Source organism: Saccostrea cucullata, unplaced genomic scaffold (genome assembly GCF_032062105.1).
Source record: "Saccostrea cucullata isolate Sc308-1 unplaced genomic scaffold, CSIRO_AGI_Scuc_v1 ctg2189, whole genome shotgun sequence".
Taxonomy (NCBI): Eukaryota; Metazoa; Mollusca; class Bivalvia; order Ostreida; family Ostreidae; genus Saccostrea; species Saccostrea cuccullata.
In genome coordinates, this window is record NW_026918814.1 from 114,758 (window position 1) to 133,140 (window position 18,383).

Here is an 18,383-nt window from a genome sequence, read left to right on the forward strand (position 1 = left end):
TTTTGTCAGTGCAGAAACGTCATATAATTGTATGCGAAGTAATCTGAATCTTTTTCTTAGTCACAATTTTAAACTGATAAAGTTTGGTTAGTGTAAGTATGTGTCAATCAAGTAGGTCCCGAAAATCAGTTTCAATAATTTCAAATAGATATGAATTTTTTTTAATATTTCCAGGCAAAATGTTTTTGCAACACATGAATTATGATATTATGCAGAAAATTTGAAAAAAATATTGAAATAACGTAAAATCTGTGTCCAAACAATTTTACATGTACAAAATGTAATAGTTTTCGCAAAATACCACAGTCTTTCAGTTTTTAAACAAGATTTTTAAAAACATTATCCGACTGGAACTCCATAAGATTCCCGGTCTTTCAATAACAATTCATAATTATTTCATATGTGATGATAAATGACCCTTTAAAAAAAACACATTTACTCATAATTGTCTAATTTTCTTCAGTCGCCTGCGTGGCACAGAGCGTCTGCTCTAGGGTGGCGAAGTAAGGAGTCAATCCTTACGTCGCGCCATCGAATCCCACTGTGGGACGTAGAGACCGGTCCTTCGAATGAGACCGTATCTTCTGCTTCAAGGTAAAAAAAATATGCATAACACTACATGAAAATTCATTTTGGATTCAAATCGATTTTTTATCTCATGACTGCTCAGTACTACGAATGGTTTGAAATGATGTTAGCATAAAGTTCATGCTATCTAGTCCATGATTTTAAAACTTGTTTGATTAGACAATTTAATAAAATACAGAAAGACAAGGAACGGTATTTGAGCTCAAAAGTCCATTAAAAAATAGTAGCAGAGTAGCAGAGGTAACACAGACCTCCAAAATATCAAGTGGGATCAGGTGCCATGGAGGAGTGAGCATCCCCTGCTGTCTGATTAGACCCGGCGTGTGCTTATTGTCATGTTCAGGAAAAAACGAAAGAATCCGTCGACAATGCAATGTAAAAATAATAACCAGTAAGAAAAAAGTCAGTAATTTCATTTAATGATTAATGATATTTTCTGACACATAAACACATAATATAAAACTGTATAAAATATTACCTTAAAAATATATAAACATGTACTTTATCAAACGCCAAATTTGCATGTTTCACAATAACTTATGCCAAATTTATTGCATAATGTTAAAATTACAAATTCAATTCTATCTCGTGCTATAAATGTCGATGACTAATTTGAGGTTAACCTAAAAAAAAATTATTTTGCACAACAGAAATACTTTTAACATCCCTTCCTTCTTCCTTCGGAATACATTATCCCAAATAACAAACAAAGCACTATAAAACAAATCAAACAAACAAACAAAATTATTGCAAAATAAATACACATATTTTCATGTTGAAAAAAGAAAAGAAAAAAGTAAACGATGATATATCGACAAATGTAAAACATGTATTTAAAAAATAAGAAATGTTTCTGTGACGTGATTTTTTATATCGCTGAATTTTTGCGTACCTTCATCCACGAATTGATATACAGGGGGTTAAAAAACACACGTTCTTCCTTTAAGATATGTTTTATTAGGAAATACATAAATTTCCCCCGAATATATAAATCTTAATACGATAAACGAATATTGGTACAAAATAATTTTGATTCATTCACAGAATATAACTGTATGTTCTAAACATTACAGTTCGAACTCATGTGTCGCCTGTAAAGGCTTAAGATAAATAAAGCTCTTATTTACACACAAATAAATAATTATTACCCATCCCAGAGAACAAATTAATCAAAATATTGTTGAAATACAGAGCAATTTTACACATTATATTAAAAAACAGACTGCTCCCTTGCTGACAGTAATACATAAAAACGTTTATGTAACCGCAAGACTAAGCTCTCTTGAAACAAGCCATTTTATTCAACTGATTTTTTTAATAACTTAATTACCTTTAAATAGCAGTAGTACAATAAAAAAAGAAAACCCAATGACATTGAAATGTAAGTAAGCTTAATAAATTACTGTAAATACCTTTAATTCGAAAGAACTTACTTTTGTGTTTTCTTGCAAAAAAATAATTGTTGCGGATAAAAATCCTATTATCATATATGATATCGAACAATAACACGTAATCCAAAGAAAATTTCTTTTAAGTAAAATATCTCTAGCTCTCTTTTAAATACAAATTATCAGTTGTCACAGAAAATTTGACGATAAACAGTACTGCAGTAATCACTAAAATTAAAAGAAAAAAGGATCAATCTACACAAATTTTAAAAAACAATAAATATATGCAAACTGGACATAAAACACGAATCACAAGCACTCCAGGAGTGGAATCAGATGCCCAAAATGAGAAAACATACCCTTTTGATCGGTCATACTCGCTATGGTTTTTTCTGATAGACAGAGGGAATCTTCCTTTGTCAAATAAAGTACAAAAAGCTTATCACTTGGTATAAACATGTCTGTCAAATTAAACCCATTCATGAAATGTTATATGTGCTAACAATGCAATTAAAAAATATTAAATACATATAATTTTCCGTTCATTCGAATATGAAACAGAAATACCATATTTTGTGGTGTCTTTGATTTCAAGTTCACTAGAATATAGCGAGTTGACATGTCAATGAAAGTAAATATTGATAATTGATAATACGTTGTCGATATATCTGAATGTTACAGCACGTGTTTGCTTCCTCTTATGTAATTTTTTTTTAATAAATGCTTTAAAATTTATATGATAGTATCCCGCTCATTTTTGCAACCTATTGTCAAAGCTTAAATTTACTTTTGCTCCATATCTCAGAAGTAATGTGATCGCACTTGGTATTTAGAAACCGAATCCATCGTCAGAATAAAAACTGAATCCATCGTCAGAATAAAAACTCAGCACCATACTGTAGTAAAAGTTCAAACTGTGATGACCATATAAGAATGTTATATACAGTGGGCTCTTGTTGTCCTTATTGCATATATTAACGCAAGCATCATTTTTAAAAAATAATTGGACTGTGCTGTAATGTCTGTTTTCACAGGCTATGTAGTGAGGACTGGTTCCCTCCTTGTCACATAAATTGAAGTCTGCCCCATTGTTCAATAAAAGTTTAACCAGGCTGTCATCATCATTGAAACAAGCTAGGAACAGCGGACTGCAGTTACCTTTATTACATAAATTTACATCAGTACCTGAATTTAATAGAAGTTCAATGGTGCTGCAATGTGAGTTTTCACAAGCTATCCAAAGAGAACTGCTTCAGTCTTTATCACATAAATTAATGTCGGCACCGTTGTTCAGTAACAGTTGTACCGTGATATCATGTCCATTTTGACAAGCTATTTAACGAGGACTGCTTTCATTCTTGTTACCTAAATTGATGTCGGCACTGTTGTTCAGTAAAAGTTGTACCGTGCTTTCATGTCCAATGTGACAAGCTACATTTAGAGGACTGTCTCCAACAATGTCACATAAATTGATGTCCGCACCGTTGTTCAGTAACAATTGTACTGTGCTATCATATCCAATATAACAAGCCACATGAAGAGGACTGAATCCATTATTATTACATAAATTGACGTTTGCACCACTGTTCAGTAACAGTTGTACCGTGCTATCATGTCCATTTTGACAAGCTATATTTAGAGGGCTGTTTCTTTCATTATCACATAAATTAATGTAAGAACCGTTGTTCAGTAACAGTTGTACCGTGCTATCATGTCCTTTTTGACAAGCTATAGAAAGAGGACTATCGCCTTCTTCATTATCACATAAATTGATGTCGGCACCGTTGTTCAGTAACAGTTGTACCGTGTTATCATGTCCATTTAGACAAGCAAAATGAAGAGGACTGAATCCACATTTTGGGCATAAATTGATTTCGGCACCGTTGTTCAGTAACAGTTGTACCATGTTATCATGTCCATTTAGACAAGCAAAATGAAGAGGACCGATTCCATCGTTATTACATAAATTGATGTCGGCACCGTTGGTTAGTAACAGTTGTACCATGTTATCATGTCTATTTATACAAGCAACATGAAGAGGACCGATTCCATCATTATTACATAAATTGACTTCGGCACCACTGTTCAGTAACAGTTGTACCGTACTTTCATCTCCATTACGACATGCATTATAAAGAGGACTTATTCCATCCTTGGCACAATTATTTATGTCAGCACCGTTGTTCAGTAACAGTTGTACCATGCTATCAACACCATTTTCACAAGCTAAATGAAGAGGACTGGTTCCATCATTATCACACAAATTGATGCTAACCCCGTTGTTCAGTAACAATTGTACCGTGCTTTCATGTCTATGTCGACAAGCTAAAGAGAGAGCAGTGATTCCATCATGATCACATGAATTGATGTCGGCACCGTTATTCAGTAACAGTTGTACCGTATTATTATATCTATTTAGACAAGCTAAAGAGAGAGCAGCGACTCCATTATTTTTACATAAATTGATGTCGGCACCGTTGTTCAGTAACAGTTGTACCGTGTTTTCGTTTCCAATATAACTAGCTATATGAAGAGGACTGATTCCATCATTATCACATAAATTTATGTCGGCACCGTTGTTCAGTAAAAGTTGCACCTTGCTATCATCTCCATTTTCAAAATGTGCAGTACAAGTCATGCCTTTATACTCATAAAAATTCATGATAACCCCTTCGTTCAAACACGGTTGTAATAATCTATGATTTCCCTTATAACAAACTAATTGAAGAGGACTGATTCCATCATTATCACATAAATTGATGTCGGCACCGTTGTTAAGTAACAGTTGTACTGTGCTATCATTTTCATTTTCAAAAGCTATATAAAGAGGACTGAATCCATTATTATCACATAAATTGACTTCGGCACCGTTGTTCAGTAACAGTTGTACCGTGCTTTCATCTCCATTAAGACATGCATTATAAAGAGGACTTATTCCATCCTTGGTACAATTATTTATGTCAGCACCGTTGTTAAGTAACAATTGAACTGTGTTAGCATGCTCCTTCTTACAAGCAGCATTAAGAGGACTGAATCCATCATTATCACATAAATTGATGTCGGCACCGTTGTTAAGTAACACTTGTACCAGGCTATCATTTCCATTTTTACAAGCTTTATAAAGAGGATTGGTTCCTTTCTTTTCAAATAAATTGATGTCGGCACCGTTGTTCAGTAACAGTTGTACCGTGCTATCGTGTCCATTTTGACAAGCTATATAAAAAGGACTGACTCCATTATCATCACATAAATTAATGTCGGCACTGTTGTTCAGTAACAATTGAATCGTGCTATGATGTCCATTTTGACAAGCTACAGAAAGAGGACTGACCCCATTCTTTTTACATAAATTGATGTCGGCACTGCAGTTCAGTAACACTTGTATCGTGCTATCGTGTCCATTTTGACAAGCTATATAAAAAGGACTGACTCCATTATCATCACATAAATTAATGTCGGCACCGTTGTTCAGTAACAGTTGTACCGTGCTATGATGTCCATTTTGACAAGCTTTATACAGAGGACTGATTCCATTATTGGTACATAAATTGATGTCTGCACCATTGTTTAATAAACAGATTACAGTTTTATTACGCATTTCGTCACCATCTGTATCCATACCTGCTTCTTTCAGATGTCCGGTATCATTTGCAGCAGCTAATAACAACGGACTTGGTAAGCCTTCATTGTTGTCAAACTTATGTAAGTCACAACTGAGCTTAACTAATTCTTCAGTTATTGAACAATTATGAAATATACAGGCTGTGTGAATTGGTAAATATGAATTCCATTTTTCTTGCAGCCCTGTTTTTTTGTATTCTTCGCTGAGAAAATTCAGCAGGCTTAAATCGCCATTCGCACATATAGCAGAAAATATGGGATATTCTTTTAACTTCGTTTCAGGGATAAGTTTTAAGAAAAATGAAGAAATTTCAGTATGACAAAATAAGACAAGTCCCATCAAAGCACACGTTTCAAATCCAGCTTTAAGGAAAAGTAGTCTTGAAAAAACAGATCTAGAGTTTTCAAAAAATTTTAAAAATTCCGATCCGTCTATTTTCAATTTAATTCGAAGAAGAAGTTTTTCGGGTGAATCAAGCTTTTCCTTAAAAGATTTCACTACACTTTTATTTCGTAAACATGGATTGAGTACAACATCTACGACGTGTTCTGTTTGGATGTCAATGACAAACCTGTCCACAAGATCATCAATATACTCTTCAGGCAGGTAAACAGTGAAGGGATCGCGATCTTCCTCTTCTGTATCGTCTTCTATTCTCACCCTTCGTCGCAGAAAACCACTGTCTGCGTATTGTATTATCTCTTGTGGACAATCAACACCAAACACCAGAGTCGTTATCTCCATAATAAAGTCGTGAAGGAATTGGAAAGCATTTCCGACACGTTTGACATAAGATCCTTTCAGTTCATGTAGAGTGCTACGAATGACTGAAATATGTGTGTTTTCTTGTAAGTCACACATTCCTAAAATTTCCTTGAATTTCCTTAAGGAAATATCATTTTTTACAACAGAATCGATTTTCAAATTATTTTTGAAAGTTACTATCAAGATTAGTGAGCAAAATCTTTTCTTGTCTGTTTTCTTCCAAACTTCTATTTCATTTTTAATAAATCCGTACGGATTTTTAAAGAAGTCAACACCCATTTCTTTGTGGGTTGCCTTCCTTGAAAAAAGTTTACAAAGTAATGGGAAGTAAGCTTCCGTTTTGATTATTTCAGTAACAACCCCTTCGGATAAATTCAGATTCGGTGAATACTGATTAAAAATTGCTCTTTTCTCTTCAACCGTCAGTCCATTTTCTTTGTTGTCAATTTCTACTGCAGTGGATTCATCTAATAAAATACCCTTGACTCTCTTGTCATAAAAGACGCATCTTCTACATGATATCAATAGTTTATTTTTCTTCAAGCAAATCTCAAGCGTTTTCTCTAACCTTTTCCATGAGTGATATAAAATTTCATCTACCGACTCCGTACCTAAAGGATCATTAAATACAAATAGTATCCGATTTTTTGAGACTTCAGTTGAACAGATAATTTTAATTTCTTCAACATTATCCACTGGTATGACATCCCATCCCTCCTTCTTTAGAATAAGTGCAATATGTTGAATTATTGCAGATTTTCCGGACCCAGAATTTCCAACCACAGTGATAAGGTTATGACTTTTAAGCTTTTCTTGAACCACTTCACTAGCTCTTGTAGGGATGAAGGCATTATCGTCTTGTCGCCAGTTGTCCAGAATCTCTTGTACCAGAGGGTTTTCTGAAAAAGATGTTTTTATTTTTTGAAGAGAATAAGTATAAAAAACAGAAAATAAGAAATTGATAAATCAAATTGTATTTTTTTGGAAAAACTGTATAATTGTCAACTAAGATTGTTCTTTTAAATTCAACCGAATCTGAATGAAGTATTGAAACATACTGTTGCACTGTTTATTGCAAATAATACATATATTTACTACAAGAAAGTATGTAATTTAAAGTAATCGGAAAAAGAAACAAATATATGTATTGACTTTAAATTGTGGTATATGATGAAGTTCAAAAAAGTAAATTGAAAGGATTCTTATCCATTTAATAGAAAAAAAGTAGGAGAATGGGGTTATTATCTAATTCAAGCAAAATAATATAAAATTTCATTGCACGTAAGTTTTTTTGTTAGATATCTTACGGTAATTTATGTGTTTTACATAGACAGAAATGCAGTAAATCGGCCTATTAATCTGAAAATCAAAATTCACTTTGGGAAATTAATATGTTAACTTACCAACATGATAAATTTGCTCTTTTTTTCACTCTAGTTAATTAATAAATATACAACATGACAAACAGATAAATGGGCGGTCAGGGATAAGTTAATCTCCACCACTTTTGGTGAATGCATCGCTGTGAATGTTTGGTAAGTATATTTAAGATTCATATAGAGTGATTGTTGTACACGTACTTCTTAAAACAAGATTAAATGAAGTTAAAGACCTTTAACTGGAGAAGTCTGACTCTATATCTAGTGGTATACGAAGTTTTACAACAGGTATATGAAAATATCCGGAGAAAGTTTTCTTCTACAATTACAGCATGGTTTCCTAGAAGAAGGGGCTTCCAAGGGCGTCTCAGTTTCAACACCGCCATGTAACAACACCATGGTATATATGCAGGCCTTAAGTTTTGTAGTTTGTTTACGTCTTTCCCGATAACAAGACAGACATTTTTGCAATTAATCGATCATTATAGATTGCACCATAGTTCTGACGTCTCGTAGGTATCATGGAGATTTTCTTGCTTAACAGACTTTTGTTCAAATTTCAAGAATCTTAAGGAAAAGTATTCCAAATTACTACTATTGAGAAATGTATTTGTCATGTTAGCATGAAACACTAGTCTCTACCATACATGTATATCGTATGTAGTAAATATTTTAATGACAGTATTTATTATAGTCACCTTCGTTTTCTGACTTTTTTTTCAATTCTTGCAAATCCTTTTCGAGAGAAGATATCTTTTCCATTAGAGATTGATTATTCTGATAATCTTCCCTAAGTTTTTCAATGACTGTTGTTTCGTACTCCTCTTCTAGGGCCTGACTTTGAATATTATTCAGTCCAGACATGTAGTCTTTGTTTGTGTACGTTTGCAGTCTTTGGCAGACATCAGTTATAATTGCCCACGTGTCATCAAACTCTGTCTGTGAGGTAGAAGCCGAGCTTATGTGTCCAAACATGTTGTTTCTTATCATCCTGATCCTTTCAATATCATCACCTATCGTTGTTTCTCCTACAGACGGCATCGCGTTCCCACCCCAACTTTTTGTTGGACGTGGAATCTTTGTACATATATTTCTTATCAGTGTATATAACAATGTAATATCAAATTTTTTATAACCATCTGTTTTGGCGCCTATAAGAGAAAGTTCTTGTTCGGGGCGTATTTTCTTATAAATTGACGATGCTTTCACTTTGTTGTAGACAAGACCAGGAGGTACCTCCATTTCTAAGACGTCTCTACAGGCCTGGGTCATTTCTTCGTTTATTGCCATCCCAAGTTTAGCAAACCTAGAACGGCCGCCAGGGTCTGGTCCAGAGGCCATTTCTTTTGATTTCAAGAAAATCAATTCACAATCTGAAATTTTTTAATTCATAATTCAGTATTTCACAGTCCTTTCAAATAACAGATGAGCAAATTCTATTTATACGTTATTATACATTTTGTTTCCCCTTAAAAATATCAAAAGTTAAACTGATCAAAATATAAATTGCATCCATTAATAAAAGTACCTGTATGATACAGATATCGAATTGTTTATAAAAATTCAAGAAGCAGGGTAGTCATTAGAGCATTTGATTTTTACTGTCATTCAATTAATACTTTTAATTACCAGGGATATACAGAGGACCTTCAGATATACAGACCAAAGATATCCGGATGCTTCATTATCCGGTGAAACGTTGAATTTTGACCCGGGTTGAAAATTGACCCGGGGGTCATTTTTCAACGTTGAATACTGAGACCAAAGGTGTTGAAATTAGACCCTAATCCGTTGAAAACTGAGCCGGGTCGTGGAATTTTGATTATGAAACCGGTTAAAAATTCAACAGCAAAAAAACACACATATTTATGATTGGGTTTTCACTACTGTGATTTAATTCATAGGTATGAAGCCCCGTTTTGGTATTTACTGCAAAAAGTAATATCCCTATTTGAATAAGTGATATCACCTGTTCCAATAGATGATATCACCTATTTGATTTGAATTTGTGAGATCACCAGTTCGAAAATGTGATATCACTTATTCGAATTGGTGACAGCCCATATTCGATTGGGTGATATCACCTTTTCCCGTCGAACAGCCGTATTTTTTTTTTATTTTTTGCTTACAAATTCTTTTATTTCACTTATATATCATGTATACAACAAGAAAATCGTATGAAACGCATGAAAACTGGGTAGTCCGAATACAAATTACAAATAATGGAATAGAAATAACAAGTTATCAAATAGGAATCACATTGCATAAAATAAGAATTTTTTAGAATAAGAAAAATCTCATTCTCAAGGTTATGGTCCGAAAGCGATCAATAATCAAGCCGAGACAGGCTACTGACAAATAAGTTAATTGTTACAGGGATTTCAACAATTTATTTAAAGTCAGCATTACTTACATGCTATGGTCGCTATAATATTGCTCTTTTCCACAAATGTAACCTATCATTGGAATCATTTTGGTCGATGTGTTTCATTCTAATTTTTAGGCTATTAATTTTGTTATTTTTATACTGAATTTGACTAGATGGGATGTTCCACCCACCTGATCAATATATATAGGGCTCACTTTCTAGACAGCAGATTTTTAAGATTTTTGTTTTTATGCCCTATTCGTTGTTTTGTAGTTATTTATGGATGCCATGGATTTTGGAAATTATTTTCAAAAATAAAGTTGTCATGCTTGAAGATAACTCAAATCGAGCACTGATTAAAATGTAGATATATATATACACGGGGTGATACTGTTTGTTTATTTCTATTATTCTTGAAAAGGGAAAAAATTGGAACCAAATATAAATAAAGTGATATTGCATGATAAATCCCGTAAAACAACTTCCCAGCTAAAAAAAATGTTCAAACTTTGAGGTGGGGTCAATATTCAACAGGGTCAATTTTCAACTTGTTGACGTCATCAGGTGTAAGAAAAAAATTATCAAGCTGTTGAAAAATGACCCCGGGTATAAATTCAACGACTTTTGGTCTCAATATTCAACGTTGAAAAATGACCCCGGTTCAATATTCAACGTTGAAAAATGACCCCCGGGTCAATTTTCAACTCGGGTCAATATTCAACGTTACACCGGACGATTTTTTTATCGTAACGGATTTTTTAAAACAAACTTTATTGTATCATTTTAACTGGTAATTCATTTATCCAGACGCTTTACATATCCGTGTTTCGTTTTTTTTAAAGCTTACACAATTGTTTTCTTTATTTTACTTAAAATCTGAGAGCATTTAAATCAACAATGTAATGTAATAAAATCTCTATACTATCTCCATTTCTTTTCAAATAAAAGTGTTCAAAATGTTCAAAAACAATTTCAAGCTTTGTTGTCACAATTAACGTCCAAACATTGTTCCATATATTTTAACACAAACCTTTTCGCTATGTAAATAACTAAATGCTATAACTGTGTTCCATAATATTTTATCCGCTCAGTACAATTTACTTGGCGGGTTTAAATCCCGTGCTGTTAAAGCTGACATGAATTCTTAAAAACGCAACATTTTTATCTATGTACGACTTGTTTCATACCAACGATAGCCGTATTCCGCCATATTTCTTTCAGACACCTTGTCTCATTGTAACGATGTATACCCCAAAGTGCTCGTTACAGTTGAATAATTATTCGGTTTGGGTATCGACTTGTGCACATCTCCGATGGTAAAACATATGAGAACACATGAGGAGATCAAGACATTTCAAAACCACAATAAAGAACATAATTATCATATTTCTGAATAATTATTGATTTGAAACAAAAGAAAAAAATGCAAGTTTGGTGAGAAAAATTTAGATGCACGTCACGAGTACGTATTTTTACAGTGCGCCAATTTATGCAGAATAAACTTGAAATAAAAAGCAGTAAAATCTGCCAATTCCATTTATTGAAATATGCATCACAAAAAAGAAATAAACTCCGTAATAGCTCAAAAGTAAACACACTGTCATTACTCCGTATAGACTACCAGGCCGATACACTTAGTCCGATCACATTTTGGTCAGGGAAAATATCACAAGCGGAATGAGAAGTTATTTGGTTATTTGCGCGGCTGAAGGGGGGGGGGGTATTATAACTGCTGTTCATAAGCTATAATTGTGAATTGTCTATCTACATGTAGTTCTAATATACATTCTATACAAAGTCATGTATATTGTTTGCAGTTGGTTTGCGTCGCAAAATTCATTTGTCAATTATAACTGATTATCATAGTACTAATCTCAAATCTAAACCAAGTAATTTGATGTACGGTAATTATTTACTTCAAATCTTAAAAGCAAATAACCGGAATACAATTTTTTATGTGAACATAGATCTTTACGTTCTTGAACACACAATTAACACACGAAGAAATGCCATCCCCTGTTCAGATTGACATCTAGGCATTTGATTTGTAGGCGGGGGGGGGGGGGCGTGCAAAAATAATTGACATGACTGTTATCTAAATACTCTTGGAAGACAGACATCTCTGCCGAATTCAATTTTGAATTTTTTTTAAATGTGTCACTCCGACCACAAAGTATGTGCACTTTCGAGGAATGTATAAATATTCTATGATTATGTTGTTATAGAGTCTATCGAGATTTCAGAATCCCTGCCTGATAGTCTTGCTATTTTTTTTTCTATATAAAAATAATTTCTGTAAGAGAATTTGGAAGATAATTTTAAAAGCTAGCCTAAGGGTAGGGATTCTTGACACTGGTTCAATACGGATAATTTTTATTTACTCTTTTGTATTTTGAACTAACTACCTATCTCTCTCTCCCTCTCTCTCACTCTGTAACCATCCCTTAGGGCAATAATAGGTTTAAGATCCTACGCACTTTCTGCTGTACCATTTATTATGCCTTAGGACAGATCAAGGATTTTTTTCAGGCGGGATGTCAAAACTTCATAAATCGAATAATAATTTAAATTTGGACAAGAAGTTAACCCAAAAGGCCAAATTGAAAGAGAAACTATAGGTATTGTGAGCAATGAGCTCACTAAATGATACCCCCGCCTCCCATATGGTTATAATGGCAAAGTCCATATTTTGCTGTTGTCGCTAAACCCAAAATACGTGTCGGATCAAAAAGTAAAATAGGAGGTGCACATGCAATGGTAAAATGTAATAAACCTAAGATTCTGTGAAAGTTTTAGTAATTTCACTAAGTGGTATAAGAGGATTTGCGGATAAGAGATGGGTACCCCAAAGCGTAACAGACCGACGGACGGACATAACTATTACTATATACCCTTCCACTTTTCAGGCGGGGGATATAATAAACGTGAAATATACATCACGGGAATGGGAACTTTCTCAAATACCTTCTCAAATGCATTGGCGTCGGAAGCAAATTGAAAGTATGGGGGGGGGGAGCTAAGTGCAAAGAATTTTTTTTATACATTCAAAAAATCTGAGAAGCTTAAAAAAAAAGGGGAAACGTCCTTTTCCAAAACACGAATATCATATTTTGTGTGGGGGAAAGGGGGGGGGGGAGGTAGGTTCGAACTTTAGTAACAAAATTTTTCTCCAAACACCAAAACTTTTCTCTTTTTTAACCTATACTGCGACTTGGGGGAAAAGTGGGAAAGTGGGGGGGGGGGGGGGGCTAAATCTACGCAGCAATGTTCAATGTCTATACTTAGTATATATTTAAAAAAAAAGATTTAGATTTTGGCCATATTTTGAATATAAAGATGAGCAGTTTGTCAGCACAATTCCTCAAAAACAGCTGCACACCATTTCGTCAAACTTTGCAGATATTTAGGACACAATGTGCATAGGTGTGCATATAACAAGAAACTTACGATTCCTCTATTTTTTTCTGGGAATTTCAGCACTTCGACTTTTGGGGGAGCATGGGGTATGTTTTCATTCATTGTGCATAAAATTATTAATAACTTTAAATCAAATTATATTAGGTCTAATAAAGCCAATACACAGTATTTATTTGATAATAATTAATCATAAAGAAATCAATCTGTTTCAGACGTTTTCTTAATTATTTTTATGAGAGTGTTAATATGCATGTTTTATTACACCCCCTTCCTCCTATCACAGGAAAATATCTTCAAAAGGTGAATGATTCGTAATAATGCATGCTTTATTATAAATTTGATGAAGTTAAAACATGTAATCATAAATTCTATTTGCAACATTTACAGACAAGAGTAATGTTTAGTTTTGAAAAAATCACTTACATTTTTTTCAATCAACCCCACTGAGCTTTCAACCTTTGATATTTTCCCTGAGCAAATAAAATGAACGGCATGGGCCACGTGTGTCCAAGCATCTTCTACTGTTGAGTTAGCAATGGATTACTGAGATGCATTTTTCAATAAAAGTAAAATAGGATAATTCTTTCGACATGTGCACATCCCTGTAACGATAGCAGTATTCAGGTAAATGTTTTATTACTGCGTTTGACGCGTTTTCTCGACCTGCATGGATTTTTGCTGCACTTGAATGTGTTCCGTGTTAGTGTATTTTCTATATTACAGCAAATGCATTCAAAAATAATTTAATTCTCGGTATAGTTCTATTGTTTGGTTGATTTCTTACTTTTCAAACATGTATTTGGTCAGTTTATTCAGTTAATGGACTTCTAAAAACTTAAAAATGCTATCGAAGATGTGTACATGTCGACAGCCAAGCTAGAAAATCACTCAAGTGAAACAATTCTACAAGGCTATATATAGCAGGTACAGGTGGCCAAAAATCTTCGATAATATAGCGGAATTGAAGAAATATGGCGGATAAGGGCGTACAGGAATGTAGTAAGTCGTACAAAGATGAAAACTGATGCCTTTTTAAGAGTTCATGTCAGCTTTAAGTGGTCAGTTTCGGTGTAGCAATTGAGTAGAGCAGACACACTTCACTTGCTCGAGTATTAACTGTAATCAGTTATACACTCATAGAGTGTATTAACCAGACTTTACATCTCTTCTGAGGTAACGTTGTTTTATTAATTTAAAGGTTTTAATTTATACAGTTTCCTGAAATGGCCAAGGATCTTAGTTCTAAACTTTGTTGTAAATTACGTGATTGAATAATGTGTGTATTCATAATTGCTATCATTTCAAGTACTAGTAGTATGCTAAAAGTATACGAGTATATTATAGTATGTAGTAGCTACAATATATGGTGTAAAGTATGTGTTTATTGTACACAAATATTTCGTATAAATATTTTGTGGAGTTTTGCAGTAAAATGCAGTATGCAGTAACATGCAAAGTATACAGAAGATGTTATGATATGCATGAGCACGAATCAAGGTAGTAATTTACAATGATTTCGTAGATCCCAAATTGGTCCATTGCACCCAAACAACATTCCAACCCAGAACTTTTACATATGTTTTAAGCCTTGAATAAATGTGATATATTTAAAGAACTGTTCTATAATTCCTTTTTGTGTGGCGACCTATCGGCCCGCCTGCGACAATTGTTTTACTGTTTTCCAGTTATATCTCTTTGAAGTAAATTCAAATAATACATGAATGTGGATTTTGTTTTATCATGCGCCACAACTTCCGTGCCAACATGCATGAATTCAACACTTTATACTATTATCCTGCAGTTTAGTTTAAACTTTATTTCATTTAAATTAGACATCATATATACACAGTGCAAAATACATACAGGATTCGGAAACAAGTTGTAACAACTTATATTAATCCGTTTCCTTAAAAGGGTATCCTGCAGTTTAAAGGTAACATTCAACATTTAAATCAAATATCTGATGTTTGTTTATTTAATTTTGCCTTACTGAATTGATTTTTAAATGTAACCTTTAAATCTTAGAAAGTAACACATAACTCTTTAAAACATCATCCCTTCCAACCATTCAATTACAGCCCACTAAAACTCCCTGTACAACAATTTCAATTTGATTTCTATGATGCTATGATAAATACTGTTCGTTATTTCCATATCTTTCATACATAAGTTTATCAATCTAAAAAATCTGAACGAAAGGAATACTCTTGGGCATTTTAACCAACCATTTTTAGATACTTAGATTGAATTAGTTCTAACCTGACGTAGTGTAGTTACCCTTAAAATTCCGGTCAAGGAACTGTCATTCATACTTATAAAACACATGAACCTTATAATTTATTATGTTGTGCATGATACATGTATTTGCAATTGCACACTCCACAACTTTTACTATGAGAATACGTATGATAGTTTTGTCATACCTTTTATTTTTATATGGATTTGATGTATTGTTGTCCCATGCGTGATCTTTTTTTAATGCAAATGTTAACTTTACAGCTTTTATACAAGTCTCACAGACATAAAAACTCGATTTTGCATATTTTCCCCCAAAATTTTAATCTCAATTTTCATTTATTGAATTCTGATGCATTTCCTTCAGGTGCAAAAGGGCTATCAAAAGCGGGGGTTCTCGATATTTTGAATCTGGTTTTATCTGAAAAAATGATGCTTCTTAAAAATGCTGCATCTGAATGTTGCATAACACAAAAAGGAAAATGGGCGACTGAAAGCAAGAGTACCACAACAGAGGCGTAGTCACAAACTTAAAAGGGGGGGGGGCTCAAGTACAGAAATTCTTTGACAAGCAAAAAAAAAAATATTGAAAGTTCCCTAAACTCGAAAATCCTATTTCATAGGGGGGTTGGGGGGTGGGTGGGTTAGTGGCAAACTTTTTTTCAAGGGCAAGTTACTTTCAATTCCAATTTTTTCCCCACAATTTTTCGATATCACTATACTATGGTCAAAAAGTGGGGGGGGGGGGGGGGGGGGGCGCAACCAAAATTCAAAAAAAATTTTTTATTGTAAAGTTAATGTTGGGGAAAAAGTGGGGGGGGGGGGGGGCTGTTGCTGCATTCCTGAAATAGTGTTTTTAAAAGTTGATTGATATTCACCGCAGGTATACCGAAATCAGAATCTCCAATACGGCAGCTATCTTGTAGAAATTACTTATTTTGATAAGATTTGGATTGACTAGAATGCTATAGCACATATATGTAAAAATAAATGAGTGCTAATGAATCAGCAAATTTAAACAATCAAAAATCCGACGATTTGACAAAACGTACTTTGTGACTATGTGTTATACAAGAAATGGTATACAGCAAATAAATAATGACTTTCAGATGTCACAACAAGGGGTAGCTAGTGATTCTCATTTAATTTTGTCTAAAAGATGCTGAGAGAAACAGAATCGTCTAAACTTCAATTTATGACCCGCATTCCCTATCCCAAACTGGTGAACACAATAGGTCTTCACGATTTAATTACTATATTATATTACTATATTATACAACTATATTACTTCAAGAGAAATGCTCACTCAGTTGTTGAACATAAAAAAATGCCATAAAATGAGGTTTAATATTATTTCAAAATAGCTGTGATTTTGTTCTTCATTAAAAAGTGGGGGGGGGGGGGGCATAATCTTGCCCCCCCCCCCCCTGATCTGAAAGTGGATGGGGGGGCTAGTGCCCCCGCTGCTCCCCCCGTGACTACGCCTATACACAATCTACAATTGCAAGAGGTTCTAATGTTACGCACAATGCTATATCTAACCTATAAAACATAAACCATTTACATCGAACACCCAATGTTTGCAAAATACATGGTAGACCACGTGTGACATCAGCATCACAGCATCACGTCAGAGGATTACGTAAATTGCATGAATGTAATGAAATGACGTCATCTATAGCATTAGTTGTCTCTGTACTGCACAAGATCGTTTTCAGTTGACTACGACTTATTGCAAGAAAATTATTCATGACATTGTTCTGACCCCACAAAACCCCCCAAAAAAACTTCCAAGATCTCAAATCAATAGAGTATGACCACGGCATCACTGCTGAACATTGTGGTTTGATACTAGTCAAGAATGTTTATCTGAAAGCATCTTGTAAGTTTATGAGTAATAATGCTTTGTTATGAATGCAAGAAAGATAACTGCCTCCAGGACGTTAAAAAATTGGTGGTGGTAGTGTAATGATATGGAAAACAGTATTATAAGAGAGTAACATTGGTTTGGTTAAAATGCAATGGACTTTGATGGGAAAAGGTATTCTAACAATGTTCTACCTACAAAGCCCATTCAAATTTGCAGCATACTAGAGCTGTATTGCAATCTCACAATACACAACCACATATGGCTCGTTTGGCACTCAAATTCTTGCAAAGTAACAGCAATCTGTTTCTTTCACAATCATCTAAATCGCTAGATTTAATTCAAATTAGGCAGCATTGGGCAAAATGGATTGACATGATTTGCAAAAGACAATGGCATCCCCAGACTCTGCAACTGCTGACCAAAGTTCTACATATGGAGTGGAAGAGTATTCCTATACAGTTTTTATTACACACACTTGCTTCCGTTAGATGCCGTTTGTGGCTATCATTTGTGTCTGCGGGGGGCATACAAAATATTGATCTTTAATGGCCTTAAACTGATTATAATTGTAACATTGTTCAGTAATTATGACATTTAGATAGTATTCTTGTTGCTTACAACATTTCTGTTTTATTATCATTTTACTAAATAATCTTTATGTTCAATGTATCACAAAAATTTTTGTATGCGTTTTTTTTTTGTTTTTTTTTTTGTTTTTTTTTTTGTTTTTTTTTATGAGTATATTTACAAA

General features: G+C 33.7%; 1 protein-coding gene across 1 annotated transcript; it reads right to left on the bottom strand.

Moving 5' to 3' along the window:
* Positions 1–3,312: 3,312 nt before the first annotated feature.
* On the bottom strand, positions 3,313–9,083 carry LOC134271592 (uncharacterized). Its single transcript, XM_062753797.1, has 3 exons — positions 8,441–9,083; positions 6,170–7,262; positions 3,313–3,559 (listed from the first exon to the last, which is right to left on the bottom strand). Exons 1-3 carry the CDS (start codon positions 9,081–9,083, stop codon positions 3,313–3,315), a joined length of 1,983 nt encoding a protein of 660 aa, XP_062609781.1.
* Between the last annotated feature and the right edge of the window lie 9,300 nt (positions 9,084–18,383).